At 42.1% G+C, this 16479-nt stretch overlaps 1 protein-coding gene across 1 annotated transcript; it reads left to right on the forward strand.

Annotated features, from left to right (window-relative positions):
• Positions 1-4583: 4583 nt before the first annotated feature.
• LOC121555591 (zinc finger protein 420-like) lies at positions 4584-6383 on the forward strand. Its single transcript, XM_045220035.1, has 2 exons — positions 4584-5863; positions 5911-6383. The coding sequence occupies exons 1-2, from the start codon at positions 4797-4799 to the stop codon at positions 6365-6367; spliced, it is 1524 nt and encodes a 507-aa protein (XP_045075970.1). The 5' UTR covers positions 4584-4796; the 3' UTR covers positions 6368-6383.
• The last annotated feature ends 10096 nt before the right edge of the window (positions 6384-16479 follow it).

Genomic DNA, 16479 nt, shown 5'->3' on the forward strand with positions numbered 1-16479 from the left:
AGTGGCGATTTTAGCATGTCAATCTTGGTGGGCAAACTTTTAAAATGTTTTTTTAGATGCATGCCAGCAAAAACCACTACACAACACTAAACAATACATTAATTGCAGGGGCCTAAAGTACTTAAGTAGAAATACTTTAAAGTACTACTTAAGTAGTTTTGGGGGGTATTTACATACACAAAAAAAAAATATGCACGCATGACTGTAAGTCGCTTTGGATAAAAGCGTCTGCTAAATGGCTTATTATTATTATTATTATTTGTAATTTACTTTACTATTTATATTTTTGACTACATTTACTTCACTAGATTCCTAAAGAAAATAATGTACTTTTTAATCCCTACATTTTCTTTGATACCCAAAAGTACTCGTTACATTTTAAATGCTTAGCAGGACAGGAAAATGGTCAAATTCATGCACTTATCAAGAGAACACGTGGTCATCCCTACTGCCTCTGATCTGGCGGACTCACTAAACACAAATACATTGTTTGTAAATTATGTCTGAGTGTTGGAGTGTGCCCCTGGCTATCTGTACATTTTAAAAACAAGAAAATGGTGCCTTCTGCTTTGCTTAATATAAGGAATTTTATTTGAAAATATTTATACTTTTACTTTTGATACTTAAGTATATTTTGAACCAAATACTTTGACTTTCACTTGAGTAACTTTCTATTAAGGTATCTATACTTTTACTCAAGTATGACAATTGGGTACTTTTTCCACCACTGATTAATTGCACTATAACGGTGACAAACGGTGGTGACAAACTGTTAGGGCCTCCATAAAGCTGTCCCAAACTGTTAGGGCCTCCATAAAGCTGTCCCAAACTGTTAGGGCCTCCATAAAGCTGTCCCAAACTGTTAGGGCCTCCATAAAGCTGTCCCAACAGCAGAGTCCCAACACCTTACCACCGCTACACCTGGCTATCAGCGGAGCCTTGTCTGGCAGCGAAACAGTTAATTCAGCCTCATTTACTGCCTTTAAAAAGAAACATAGCCGATATGGCTGACTTGCTTAAAGAAATGTGGTTTCTACTGACAATTGAGACAATGTAGAAACTATGGCATAAGGGGATGACGAGCGGATAAGAGGCAATCCGTAATTTCGATTAAGACATTAATGAGCGAGCTGGGACGGACGTAGTCAATATAACTATTTGTTCAACACTTTTGAAATGTACAGCGACAGAATTCAGAACATGGGCCGTTCTTACAGTGTTCTCCCTGTACACCAAGTCAGAACAATATTCAATGACATTTCTCTAAAACAGGCTATAGGCTAAATGTGCACCACCAGGTCAGAACAGTAGGCTAAGTTATGAGGGGGAAATAGACCAAATAATTAGGGTGAGGCACTCATTGTTGAATCTTGTAATATTGATTATTGATCTTATTTACAGTGGTTTTCTCTCTGTTGTAAAGCTGATAATGAAATAATAACCATGATAATATTGGTGACCTAAAGTTCTCTGGAACACTGCCTAAGGTTTCAGCAACTGGAATAACTTATTGTAAGACTAAAATCATAGACATTACTACTATGTGAAAAATGAAGACAACATATGACTATTGTTGCTCACTTGACTGTCTTATTAATTGTAGAAGACAATTGTCAAAGTTTGTGAAAGCATTTAAACATTCACTACATTGACTGTCTGACTTTGTCGTTCACACAGGAGAGAGACGTGACTATCTTGGATCCTCTGGGGAGCCTCAACAACATCATGATGCTGACGAGGCAGAGAAGAGTCTCTCCAGATCAGATCACCAGATGGTACTTACCTAACATGACAACTGTCTGGTCTAGTTGCTACAGCTTGGTCTGGTCTAGTTGATACAGCTTGGTCTGGTCTAGTTGCTACAGCTTGGTCTAGTTGCTACAGCTTGGTCTGGTCTAGTTGCTACAGCTTGGTCTGGTCTAGTTGCTACAGCTTGGTCTGGTCTAGTTGCTACAGCTTGGTCTGGTCTAGTTGGTACAGCTTGGTCTGGTCTAGTTGATACAGCTTGGTCTGGTCTAGTTTCTACAGCTTGGTCTGGTCTAGTTGATACAGCTTGGTCTGGTCTAGTTGCTACAGCTTGGTCTGGTCTAGTTGCTACAGCTTGGTCTGGTCTAGTTGCTACAGCTTGGTCTGGTCTAGTTGATACAGCTTGGCCTGGTCTAGTTGCTACAGCTTGGCCTGGTCTAGTTGCTACAGCTTGGCATGGTCTAGTTGCTACAGCTTGGCCTGGTCTATTTGCTACAGCTTGGTCTAGTTGCTACAGCTTGGTCTGGTCTAGTTGCTACAGCTTGGACTGGTCTAGTTGCTACAGCTTGGTCTGGTCTAGTTGATACAGCTTGGTCTGGTCTAGTTGCTACAGCTTGGTATGGTCTAGTTGCTACAGCTTGGTCTGGTCTAGTTGCTACAGCTTGATCTGGTCTAGTTGATACAGCTTGGTATGGTCTAGTTGCTACAGCTTGGCCTGGTCTATTTGCTACAGCTTGGTCTAGTTGCTACAGCTTGGTATGGTCTAGTTGCTACAGCTTGGACTGGTCTAGTTGCTACAGCTTGGTCTGGTCTAGTTGATACAGCTTGGTCTGGTCTAGTTGCTACAGCTTGGTATGGTCTAGTTGCTACAGCTTGGTCTGGTCTAGTTGGTACAGCTTGATCTGGTCTAGTTGATACAGCTTGGTATGGTCTAGTTGGTACAGCTTGGTCTGGTCTAGTTGATACAGCTTGGTCTGGTCTAGTTGCTACAGCTTGGTCTGGTCTAGTTGGTACAGCTTGGTCTGGTCTAGTTGATACAGCTTGGTCTGGTCTAGTTGCTACAGCTTGGTCTGGTCTAGTTGCTACAGCTTGGTCTGGTCTAGTTGCTACAGCTTGGTATGGTCTAGTTGCTACAGCTTGGTCTGGTCTAGTTGATAAAGCTTGGTCTGGTCTAGTTGCTACAGCTTGGTCTGGTCTAGTTGCTACAGCTTGGTCTGGTCTAGTTGCTACAGCTTGGTCTGGTCTAGTTGCTACAGCTTGGTCTGGTCTAGTTGCTACAGCTTGGTATGGTCTAGTTGATACAGCTTGGTCTGGTCTTGTTGCTATAGCTTGGTCTGGTCTAGTTGCTACAGCTTGGTCTGGCCTAGTTGCTACAGCTTGGTCTGGTCTAGTTGATAAAGCTTGGTCTGGTCTAGTTGCTACAGCTTGGTCTGGTCTAGTTGATACAGCTTGGTCTGGTCTAGTTGCTACAGCTTGGTCTGGTCTAGTTGCTACAGCTTGGTCTGGTCTAGTTGATACAGCTTGGTCTGGTCTAGTTGCTACAGCTTGGTCTGGTCTAGTTGATACAGCTTGGCCTGGTCTATTTGCTACAGCTTGGTCTGGTCTAGTTGATACAGCTTGGTCTGGTCTAGTTCCTACAGCTTGGTCTGGTCTAGTTGCTACAGCTTGGTCTGGTCTAGTTGATACAGCTTGGTCTGGTCTAGTTGATACAGCTTGGTCTAGTTGCTACAGCTTGGTCTGGTCTAGTTGCTACAGCTTGGTCTGGTCTAGCATACTAGCTTCATGAAATCAGTGAATGACAGAATCCATAGTGAATGTGTCTGTGTCCCCTCTTTATTGTTACCAGGACAACGCTAGCCTGCCCCCCTCCACCCTCCCAGAGTCCCCAGGTCGTACCTCTCCCAGTAGCACCTTACTGCTGGGTCTGAAGAGGGTGTCTGTGAGGCTGGTGGACTGCAGGAAAACACTGAGGCTGAGTGGACCTACAAGAGGAGGAGAAGAGGAGGAAGAGGGAGATTTGACACATCAAAGTCAGTTCTGAACAAATACAATAGATCTGTTCCCAGGACAACCTGCAGAGACCTGTTAGTTGACATGAAGATATACTGGTATATTTCCACCACAGTAGATAGTTCTGTTAGTTGACATGAAGATAGACTGGTATATTTCCACTACAGTAGACAGTTCTGTTAGTTGACATGAAGATAGACTGGTATATTTCCACTACAGTAGACAGTTCTGTTAGTTGACATGAAGATAGACTGGTATATTTCCACCACAGTAGACAGAGTTCTGTTAGTTGACATGAAGAAAGACTGGTGGTATATTTCCACCACAGTAGACAGTTCTGTTAGTTGACATGAAGATAGACTGGTATATTTCCTCCAAGGTAGACAGATGCCCGGTGGCAGAAAAACTGACATTTTGTCCAATATATTCTCAATTACCATCTCTTCAAAGTAAGTTACTACATATAGTTTAGTTACTAACATTATCTATGAAATGGGCTTTTAAATGATACATGATTCAATGTAGTGGAATGAAATGATGGAATACGGTGGCACTTGGCTTCCAAGTGCCCAAAACAATCCTGCTTTTTTATTTATTTAAATTAGATAATTATCACGTTAATACAATAGAATTATCACGTAAATATGTGACACCCAAATCATGAAGTTATTATGTGAAAACGTCACGTTATAGTAAGCATATTAAGAAACACTGCCCTAGTTTAACACAATGGAAGGTCCCTGGTTGGATTTAGGTTGGAATAGAAGTCAGAAGTTAACCATTTGTTTGATTTTGTTGTTCACACAGGAGAGAGACGTGACTATCGTGGATCCTCTGGGGAGCCGCAACAACATCATGATGCTGAAGAGGCAGAGAAGAATCTCTCCAGATCAGAACATCTCAAGAAACCCGAGCGGAGACCCACAGGGAAGAAATCTCACTGCTCTGACAGTGGGAAGAATTGCAAATCTTCAACAGAACTTAAAATACGCCAAAGAAGCCACACAGGAGAAAAGCCACACCACTGCTCTCAGTGTGGAATGAGTTTCTCTAAATCACATTCATTGAAATCACACCTGAGAATTCACACAGGAAAGAAATCTTATGGCTGTGATCAATTTGGGAAGAGATTTACTAAGCCAAGCAACATGAAATCACACCAGCAGACACACACTGGAGAGAAGCCTTACCCCTGTTCAGATTGTGGGAAAAGCTTTTCAACATCACAGTATTTGAAGCTGCACCAGCGAGTACACACAGGAAAGAAGCCTTATAGCTGTGATCTATGTGGGAAGAGATTCATTCGGTCAGCCCACCTGACTGTACACAAGCGAATACACACTGGGAAAAAACCATACCACTGCCCCGACTGTGGGATTAGTTTTGCTCATTCAAGTAGTCTGAAATTACACCAGCTGACACACACAGGACAGAAGCCTTACCACTGCTCTGACTGTGAGAAGAGCTTTTCAACATCACATCATTTAAAGCTGCACCAGAGAACACACACTGGAGAGAAGCCTTACCACTGCTCAGACTGTGGTAAAAGCTTTACCACCTCAAGTGGACTGAATATACACCAGAGAACACACACAGGAGAGAAGCCTTATAGCTGTGATCAATGTGGGAAGAGATTCACTCAGTCATCAAACCTGACTGTCCACAAGAAAATACACACTGGAGAGAAGCCTTACCACTGCTCTGACTGTGGGAAAAGCTTTACCACCAGAAATGACCTGATTATACACCAGAGAACACACACAGGAGAGAAGCCTCACCACTGCTCCGACTGTGGGAAGAGTTTTACTCAGCCAAGTCACCTGATTGTACACCAGAGAACTCACACAGGAGAGAAGCCTCACCACTGCTCCGACTGTGGGAAGAGTTTTGCTAGATTAGACAAACTGATATCACACCAGAGAACCCACACTGGGGAGAAGCCATATGGTTGTGATCGGTGTGAGAAGAGATTTGCTTTCTCAAGTAGCCTGACTTATCATAAGCTAACCCACACTGGAGAGAAACCGTACCACTGCTCAGACTGTGGTAAAAGCTTTACCACCTCAAGTGGACTGAATATACACCAGAGAACACACACAGGAGAGAAGCCTCACCACTGCTCTCCGACTGTGGTAAGAGTTTTGCTCAGCCAAGTCACCTGATTGGACACCAGAGAACACACACAGGAGAGAAGCCTCACCACTGCTCCGACTGTGGGAAGAGTTTTGCTAGATTAGACAAACTGATATCACACCAGAGAACCCACACTGGGGAGAAGCCGTATGGTTGTGATCGGTGTGAGAAGAGATTTGCTTTCTCAAGTAGCCTGACTTATCATAAGCGAAGCCACACTGGAGAGAAACCGTACCACTGCTCAGACTGTGGTAAAAGCTTTACCACCTCAAGTGGACTGAATATACACCAGAGAACACACACAGGAGAGAAGCCTCACCACTGCTCCGACTGTGGTAAGAGTTTTGCTCAGCCAAGTCACCTGATTGGACACCAGAGAACACACACAGGAGAGAAGCCTCACCACTGCTCTGACTGTGGGATGAGTTTTGCTACCTCACACAATCTGGCAGTACACCAAAGAACCCACACTGGATAGAAACCTTATAGCTGTGATCAATGGGACAAGAGATACTCTCATTCAAGTTCTCTGATTAAACCTAAAAAATGAGATCAGGCACTGAGTGTGCAATGATCTCCAATACCAGACCTGGGTAGTAGAACACAGAGTGTGGAATGATCTCCATCACCAGACCTGAGTTTTCCCTCCAAAGAGGGAGAGACTAGAAGATGTTGACATGTTTGCAACACTGATATTTTGAATCTTAACAGTGTCAATTCCATCTCTTGGTTTAAGCCACTGTAACAGTTGTGTTTGAACGTGTTGACTGGCTAAAGAGACGTTCCAGAATGCCTGCCAACTGGCGCTATGGCAACATGTTGCTAAATGAGGCGTGGCCCAGCCTGGTCTGCAGCAGCCAGGGTTTACGCTGTTGGCTTTTCAGAGGTAAGCTGTACCCAGAGCAATGGCGGACGCTATATGTTGGTAGAATGCCCAGAATGATTATCCATAATGAAGGAGCAAATGGCGATTTGAACGTTTAGTCCGGTTTTATTGTACAATCTTTTCCCTAAAAGTCTTCCTTATTTCATCAAAAGTAGATCCATAAACTCAACACTTCCATCACTTTGCATGGGGTCGTTGGCAAAGTAGTTTTTTACCAGGAGACTGTAGCGCCCCACAAAATGAACATGAATATGCTGTAGGAAGTAGCAAGTTAATTTTTTTCCACTTTCCCCAAAAAGTCTGATAAAAACGTATAGCTGAACACAATAGAAAATCTTTGGAGGGAGCTGAAAGTCCGTATTGCCCAGCGACAGCCCCGAAACTTGAAGGATCTGGAGAAGGTCTGTATGGAGGAGTGGGCCAGAATCCCTGCTGCAGTGTGTGCAAACCTGGTCAAGACCTACAGGAAACGTATGATCTCTGTAATTGCAAACAAAGGTTTCTGTACCAAATATTAAGTTCTGCTTTTCTGATGTATCAAATACTTATGTCATGCAATAAAATGCAAGTTAATTACTTAAAAATCATACAATGTGATTTTCTGGATTTTTGTTTTAGATTCCGTCTCTCACAGTTGAAGTGTACCTCTACATGCTTTGTAAGTAGGAAAACCTGCAAAATCGGCAGTGTATCAAATACTTGTTCTCCCCACTGTATAGCATATGAAATCTTTGTCTACTTCTCTGCTATTTAAAATCTGAAATCAGAACACTACCACAAAAATACATGTAAAGAACTGAAGCAAGGCACACAGTTTTATTTAATGTACAATTACCAAGATATTATAGTTGTTCTTTAGCACGCTACTCCTACACCGTTGAACTTTTTTGATAACATTTATACTTTTTAAACATGTTGAACTTGTATTAAACTTCATCCACTTTAATGGGATTTATTCAATATTCTAAAGCTCCCATTCTGAAGCTGTGACTTTCAACATTTTATTCACTGTAAACAATGTAACTTTTGACACAAATCAGCTACTTTGACAACTTTACCAGCACTTTAGACAAAATCTTAGAGGGTATGAAATCTTCAACATATCAAATGCTACAGCTAGCCGTTTTAGCAACCACGTCTCAACTTTATGAATCAACTGATGTTTTGACCACTTTCCCAACAAGTTAGACAACTTAGCGTGAAGTAAATCTACTTTTCTGCTATTGAAATCTGAAATCAGAATAGAAATAACTTCTACAAATCAAGAGATACGGCTGTTTTACTAACTCCATCAGCTACATTCATTAAGCTAACTTCCCACTGTCAAATTAACTGTCATAGAACTTCAGGAATTTCAAATTATAGCACAAGAACTCAAGTAGTGGACTATATATCTACAGTGGAACTTGGGGTACCATCATGTATTGTAGTGGACTATATATCTACAGTGGAACTTGGGGGTACCATCATGTATTGTAGTGGACTATATATCTACAGTGGAACTTGGGGTACCATCATGTATTGTAGTGGACTATATATCTACAGTGGAACTTGGGGGTACCATCATGTATTGTAGTGGACTATATATCTACAGTGGAACTTGGGGTACCATCATGTATTGTAGTGGACTATATATCTACAGTGGAACTTGGGGTACCATCATGTATTGTAGTGGACTATATATCTACAGTGGAACTTGGGGTACCATCATCTATTGTAGTGGACTATATATCTACAGTGGAACTTGGGGTACCATCATGTATAGAGGGCTTGCAGTTGCGTCACAAATCGCCTAGCAACCACACCAGGCGCCATGTTGGAAGACCAATCAGTCTGGTGGAAGTCCTTAAATCGTCCACATTGGAGAATAATGCTACGCCGTGTCGTCAACAGAATCAGTCCACTACATGTGTTAGGTATACCGTGTTAATAAGGATACGCCGTATCGTCAACAGAATCAGTCCACTACATGTGTTAGGTATACCGTGTTAATAAGGATACGCCGTGTCGTCAACAGAATCAGTCCACTACATGTGTTAGGTATACCGTGTTAATAAGGATACGCCGTGTCGTCAACAGAATCAGTCCACTACATGTGTTAGGTATACCGTGTTAATAAGGATACGCCGTGTCGTCAACAGAAATACTGTTTAAAAGTCACACACAATCAGTGGCGACATGTTTAGCAAAAAATAAAGAAATGGTTTTTGCTTTAATACTTGTCACATATCAGTTTGCAAACAATGTAAAAAAATAAGTTCATAAAGCCGCATACAAACATGGTCTTTTTTTTGCTTTTTTAATAAAGGCAGCTCCAAAACGCAGGTGTTTCAGACCAGCTCAGTGTTTTCTGTGGGGGGAGCCAGCGGAACATACGGAGCGTAGGGGTTAGTAATGTTCTCTAGTTGGGCCGTGATTGGCTCAGTGTTTTCTGTGGGGGGAGCCAGCGAAAAATACGGAGCGTAGGGGTTGGTAATGTTCTCTAGTTGGGCCGTGATTGGCTCAGTGTTTTCTGTGGGAGGAGCCAGCGGAAAATACGGAGCGTAGGGGTTGGTAATGTTCTCTAGTTGGGCCGTGATTGGCTCAGTGTTTTCTGTGGGGGCAGCCAGCGGAAAATACGGAGCGTAGGGGTTGGTAATGTTCTCTAGTTGGGCCGTGATTGGCTCAGTGTTTTCTGTGGGAGGAGCCAGCGGAAAATACGGAGCGTAGGGGTTGGTAATGTTCTCTAGTTGGGCCGTGATTGGCTCAGTGTTCTGTCACTCATGGGGGGACACTACGTCACCGCAAAATCTACAGGGAGAGACTTACACATGTACTGCACTGGAATTATCCCTCTACACATGTACTGCACTGGAATTATCCCTCTGCACATGTACTGCACTGGAATTATCCCTCTACACCCTTTACACATGTACTGCACTGGAATTATCCCTGTGCATAAGGGCGAGGGGTCCTATTTTGACATAGTGGAAGATATACTGAATTTATTCTGTTTTTCATACTAAGACATGTGTTGCTTTTGCACACATTTGTTAATTGGTTTGTCATTGTTTTGCAATATGTTCAAATCAAATCAAGCTTTATTTATACAGCACATTTCAGATATGGAAATGTCTTCACAGGAAAAAAAACAAATACATCAGAAATATTTACCAGACAACAAACAGAAGAATAACAACTGAAAGACTAAAGAGCATCTAAGAATAGAATCCTAAAACTCACTAGCTTCTAGAACTCTGGTCTTCCTAAAACTCACTGGCTTCTAGAACTCTGGTCTTACTAAAACTCACTGGCTTCTAGAACTCTGGTCTTCCTAAAACTCACTAGCTTCTAGAACTCTGGTCTTCCTAAAACTCACTAGCTTCTAGAACTCTGGTCTTCCTAAAACCCACTGGCTTCTAGAACTCTGGTCTTCCTAAAACTCATTAGCTTTCTTCCTAAAACTCATTAGCTTCTAGAACTCTCGTCTTCCTAAAACTCATTAGCTTCTAGAACTCTGGTCTTCCTAAAACTCATTATCTTCTAGAACTCTCGTCTTCCTAAAACTCATTAGCTTCTAGAACTCTGGTCTTCCTAAAACTCATTAGCTTCCTAGAACCTCGTCCCTTTGGAACGAGCCCAAACAAAACTCATCTCCAATACAGAAAAACGGCAGTCAAAATAAATTGTGAACCCTGATATTCTAAAAAGCAGTGCAACAATGTCAATATAATTGTACTAAAAATTGTCAGTTGGTTGCATAAATAATTATGATTACTAAATGTTACATGAATTGTAAATATGAAATATCAAAACCAAATGTACACCCCCTTTGTTAATATGTATTGGCAATAATTCACTTAATGGTGAGGCATGGAATAATTAAAAATGTATATTTTGTCAGGCTGGATGTTTGAAATTTGAGTAGGTGATTTGAGTCACGCTTCTTCAGTAGTGGAATAAAGACAATTAGCACTTGAATGTTGTAAAGAAATACTGGAGTGATGTAAGATTGTTCATAAAACAGTTCATAGACCAATTTATTATACTGGGTCCATGTTTATAGGCTGCAAGTACGTTGAAATTAAGTTGTTTTCAAGTAATTGAAAAAATGACCTGAAAATACATATTTTCAACTTCCACTTTCAACAAAAACCCAACATATATTGGATGTCGGTGGGATACTGCCCAATGTCAAAACAGTTTTAACGTGTCCAAATCAATAACCAATATGCAGAAACAGTTTGATATATTGAAAACCTAAACATCAAATGTACTATCAACACAAACATGTGCCACAATAATCATATTACGTGTATTTTTGTAAAAGAGCAACTTATAAACTGCACATGTTTGTTTTGACAAGTACCAAAGAATCACACGTGGAAATGGGAGATATATAGTTTTTTCTATAAACCTACAGGCTCTTTATCAGTCTCCATATCTTATATTCCAATGCATCCAACATTATGCCCACCATGGTATTGGACTCTGGATAAGAGCATCTGCTAAATGACTCACTACTGTAAGTCTCTCTGGATAAGAGCGTCTGCTAAATGACTCTCCCGTAAGTCTCTCTGGATAAGAGCGTCTGCTAAATGACTCACTACTGTAAGTCTCTCTGGATAAGAGCGTCTGCTAAATGACTACCGTAAGTCTCTCTGGATAAGAGCGTTCTGCTAAATGACTCTACCGTAAGTCTCTCTGGATAAGAGCGTCTGCTAAATGACTCACTACTGTAAGTCTCAGGATAAGAGTGTCTGCTAAATCACTTCAATACTATCTTCCTGGAAACCCTAGACCCACTCCAATTCGCATACCGCCCCAACAGATCCATAGATGACACAATCTCAATCGCTTTTCACACTGCCCTTTCCCACCTGGACAAAATGAAGACCTATGTAAGAATGCTGTTCATTGACTACAGCTCAGCATTCAACATCATAGTGTCCACAAAGCTCACCACTAATCAAATCAAATCAAATGTTATTTGTCACATACACGTGTTTAGCAGATGTTATTGCGGGTGTAGCGAAATGCTTGTCACTAAGCTAAGGACCCTGGGACTAAACACATCCCTCTGCAACTGGATCCTGGACTTCCTGACGGGCTGCCCCCAGGTGGTAAGGGTAGGCAACAACACATCTCCCACGCTGATCCTCAACACTGTGGCCCCTCAGGGATGCGTGCTTAGTCCCCTCCTGTACTCCCTGTTCACCCACGACTGCGTGGCCAAGCCCGACTCCAACACCATCATTAAGTTTGCTGATGACATAACAGTGGAATGCCTGATCACCGACAACGATGAGACAGCCTATAGGGAGGAGGTCAGAGACCTGGCAGTGTGGTGCCAGGATAACAGCCCCTCCCTCAACGTGAGCAAGACAAAGGAGCTGATCGAGGACTACAGGAAAAGGCGGGCCGAACAGGCCCCCATTAACATCGACGTGGCTGTAGTGGAGCAGGTCGAGAGCTTTAAGTTCCTTGGTGTCTACATCTCCAACAAACTATCATGTGGTCCTCTGTAGCTCAGCTGGTAGAGCACGGCGCTTGTAACGCCAGGGTAGTGGGTTCGATCCCCGGGACCACCCATACACAAAAATTTATGCACACATGACTGTAAGTCGCTTTGGATAAAAGCATCTGCTAAATGGCATATTATAATGTGCTGGGGTACAGGTTAGTCCAGGTAATTTTTACATGTAGGTAGGGGTAAAGTGACTATGCATAGATAATAAACAGCGAGTAGCAGCAGTGTAAAAACAAAGGAGGGAGGGGATTAATTGTTCAGCAGTCTTATGGCTTGGGGGTAGAAGCTGTTAAGGAGCCTTTTGGTCCTAGACTTGGCGCTCCGGTACCGCTTGCCGTGCGGTAGCAGAGAGAACAGTCTATGACTTGGGTGACTGGAGTCTTTGACAATTATTTGGGCCTTCTTCTGACACCGCCTGGTATATAGGTCCTAGATGGAAGGGAAGCTTGGCCCCAGTGATGTACTGGGCCGACGCACTCTCTGTAGCGCCTTGCGGTCGGATGCCGAGCAGTTGCCATACCAGGCGGTGATGCAACTGGTCAGGATGCTCTCGATGGTGCAGCTGTATAACGTTTTGAGGATCTGGGGACCCAAATCTTTCTCCTGAGGGGGAAAAGGTGTTGTCGTGCCCTCTTCACGACTGTCTTGGTGTGTTTGGACCATGATAGTTCGTTGGTGATGTGGACACCAAGGAACTTGAAACTCTCAACCCGCTCCACTACAACACTGTCGATGTTGATGGGGGCCTATTCGGTTTGGGTGAACAGGGAGTACAGGAGGGGACTGAGCATGCACCCCTGAGGGGCCCCAGTGTTGAGGATCAGCGTAAGGAAATAACATTGGTTAAAACAGTAAGAATATGATGTAATATCCAGCCCAAAATATAAGCTAGTTTTACTACGCTGTTTATTTTCCAACCCATTATTGTATTGGCAATAATTCACTTAATGGTGATGATAATTACAAATGTAAACGTAGAAATAAATAAGTATTTTCAACTTATAAAAATAAAACGAAGGTAGATTGGACTTCGGGCATAGTCTTTTCAAAAACATTTTGCAAGGTGGGATACTGCCCAATGTCAAAACACAGTTTTAACGTGTCCAAATCAATAACCAATATGCAGAAACAGTTTGTGATAAATGGAAAACCTAAACATTAAATGTACTATCAACACAAACATGTTCCACAATAGTAATCATAGTACTTGTATTTTTTTAAACAAGCAGCTTATAAACTGCACAAGCACCAAAAACACTGTTGTTTTGACAAGTGGCAATAAATCCCTGATATCGATTAGGGGGGAAATCAGGTTGTACATGCTGTTGAAACTAACACAACTAAAAAAACACGGAAATCAATTGCGCGAGAGGGGGGAGATGAGGTTGCACATCCTGTTAAAACTAACAGCTCAATAACCACACGGAATCTGGGAATAATGTGTACATCACTGGTTGAAGGACAATTTGTAGAAAACAGCTAGCTACATTTTGAAGTGTTGCGTTTTTATTCAAGAGGGTCACCAACGCGGTAAGTGTAACACCATTTTTTGGGGGGTTAATCACTTTTTGTTAATCACAGGATATCCAAACCGTGACAATAATTAAAATACTCCTACTACAATATTAAAAACATTCTACATTATTTTATTGTATCTGTATCTGTAGGATAGAACGTTCCTCTGTAGCTCAGCTGGTAGAGCACAGTGCTGGTAACGCCAGGGTAGTGGGTTCGATCCCCGGGACCACCCATACGTTAAAAAAAAATTATGCACACATGACTGTAAGTGGCTTTGGATAAAATAATGTTATTATTATTATTATTCGTGTATGTATTTTCTGATCCAGAGCGACTTACAGTTAGTGAATATTTTTTATTTTTTATTTTTTTATACTGGCCCCCCGTGGGAATCGAACCCGCAACCCTGGCGTTGCAAACGCCATGCTCTATCAAACGCCATGCGCTACATCCCTACCGGCCATTCCCTCCCCAACCCTGGACGACGCTGGGCCAATTGTGCGCCGCCCATGAGTCTCCTGGTCGCGGCCGGCTGCGACAGAGCCTGGATTCGAACCAGGATCTCTAGTGACACAGTTAGCACTGCGATGCAGTGCCTTAGACCACTGCGCCACTCAGGAGTTTATCTTCAGTGTGATGTATCTTCAGTGTGTGTTTTCTGATGTACCTTCAGCAAGCTTGAGTGATTAAAAATCTTCCTACATTGGTTACAGCTATACATTTTCTCTCCAGTGTGAATTTTCCGGTGTAATTGTAATGTATATAATTTTGAAAAGGTCTTCTCACAGTGAGAGCAGCTAAAAGGTTTCTCCCCTGTGTGTGTTCTCTGGTGTGCTTTCAGGCTGCTTGGAACATTAAAACATTTCCCACATTGATCACAGCTATCAGATTTGTCTCCTGTATGTGTTCTCTGGTGTACAGTCAGACTGCTAGATGTAACAAATCTCCTCCCACATTGATCACAGCTATAAAAGATGTATCTTCAGTGTGTGTTTTCTGATGTACCTTCAGCAAGCTTGAGTGATTAAAACTCTTCCTACATTGGTTACAGCTATACATTTTCTCTCCAGTGTGAATTTTCTGGTGTAATTGTAATGTATATAATTTTGAAAAGGTCTTCTCACAGTGAGAGCAGCTAAAAGGTTTCTCCCCTGTGTGTGTTCTCTGGTGTGCTTTCAGGCTGCTTGGAACATTAAAACATTTCCCACATTGATCACAGCTATAAGGTTTCTCTCCTGTGTGTGTTCTCTGGTGTATAGTCAGACGGCTAGATGTAACAAAACTCTTCTCACATTGATCACAGCTAAAAGGTTTCTCCCCTGTGTGTGTTCTCTGATGAACCTTCAGGCAGCTTGAGTGAGTAAAACTCTTCCCACATTGGTTACAGCTATAAGGTTTCTCTCCTGTGTGGATTCTCTCATGTCTTTTGAGGTCTGCTGAAGAGGTGAATCTCTTCCCACAGTCAGAGCAGTGAGCTGTATCGCCTGTGTGAATTCTCTGGTGTACTTTTAGTGAATCTAATCTGGAGTAACTCTTCCCACAGTCAGAGCAGTGGTGAGATTTCTTCCATGTGGGTTTCCGCTGGTGTTTCTTGAGGTGTTCTGATCTGGAGGGACTCTTCTCTGACTCCTCAGCTTCATGATGTTGTTGAGGCTCCCCAGAGGATCCACAATAGTCACGTCTCTCTCCTGTGTGAACAACAAAGTCAGACAGATGGTTAAAGACCCACAACAGCAGAAATCCACTGTTTCTTTTAGCTGAAAGGTGATGCCCATGATGTTGTACAACAATTTATTTATGACAGTCAGTGATCAACAACAGTCATATTTAATCTTATTTTTTTCACATTAGTAGTAAAATTGATGATTCTAGGCTAGAAATAAGTTATTAAAGTTGAAGGAACCTTAGGCAATGCACCAGACCACTTTTGGTCACCAATTATAGGCCCCTTTCTGTGTTTGCTAAAATTGCCGCACGAGGGCGATGCACATGCAATTTGGCTGCAGAAACTCCTCCATGCTAATAACCGCTAGTTATGGATGTAGTATATCTGAACTCCTCCCTGCTAATACAGAAACCGCTAGTTATGGATGTAGTATATCTGAACTCCTCCCTGCTAATACAGAAACCGCTAGTTATGGATGTAGTATATCTGAACTCCTCCATGCTAATAACCTCTAGTTATGGATGTAGTATATCTGAACTCCTCCATGCTAATAACCTCTAGTTATGGATGTAGTATATCTGAACTCCTCCCTGCTAATAACCGCTAGTTATGGATGTAGTACATCTGAACTCCTCCATGCTAATAACCGCTAGTTATGGATGTAGTATATGCGTGGAGCAAAAATGGTGAGCAAAGAATTTAGTTTTCACAACGTATTCTGAATATTACAGCGCACTATCAGTGGAAGATCAGGAGTGCTACTCAAGGAAACTCACATTAAGCTCTGTGTCGCTATTCACTAATTCACCACCGTGGGGGAAAACTCAGGGGAGTTCTCAGAGGCTGCCAGCAAAAATAGCCTCCATTTACAGGTTGCTTATGACTGCATTTCCCACTACTTTTGGATTATAATTGTAAGGCTCGTTTGAATGTCCTGCTTAATATAATATTTGTGTCATCGTCTCAAATCAACTGCTTTATACTTAAAAAATATTTCAACTTCAACCAGTA

Source organism: Coregonus clupeaformis, unplaced genomic scaffold, assembly GCF_020615455.1.
Source record: "Coregonus clupeaformis isolate EN_2021a unplaced genomic scaffold, ASM2061545v1 scaf3055, whole genome shotgun sequence".
Classification (NCBI taxonomy): domain Eukaryota; kingdom Metazoa; phylum Chordata; class Actinopteri; order Salmoniformes; family Salmonidae; genus Coregonus; species Coregonus clupeaformis.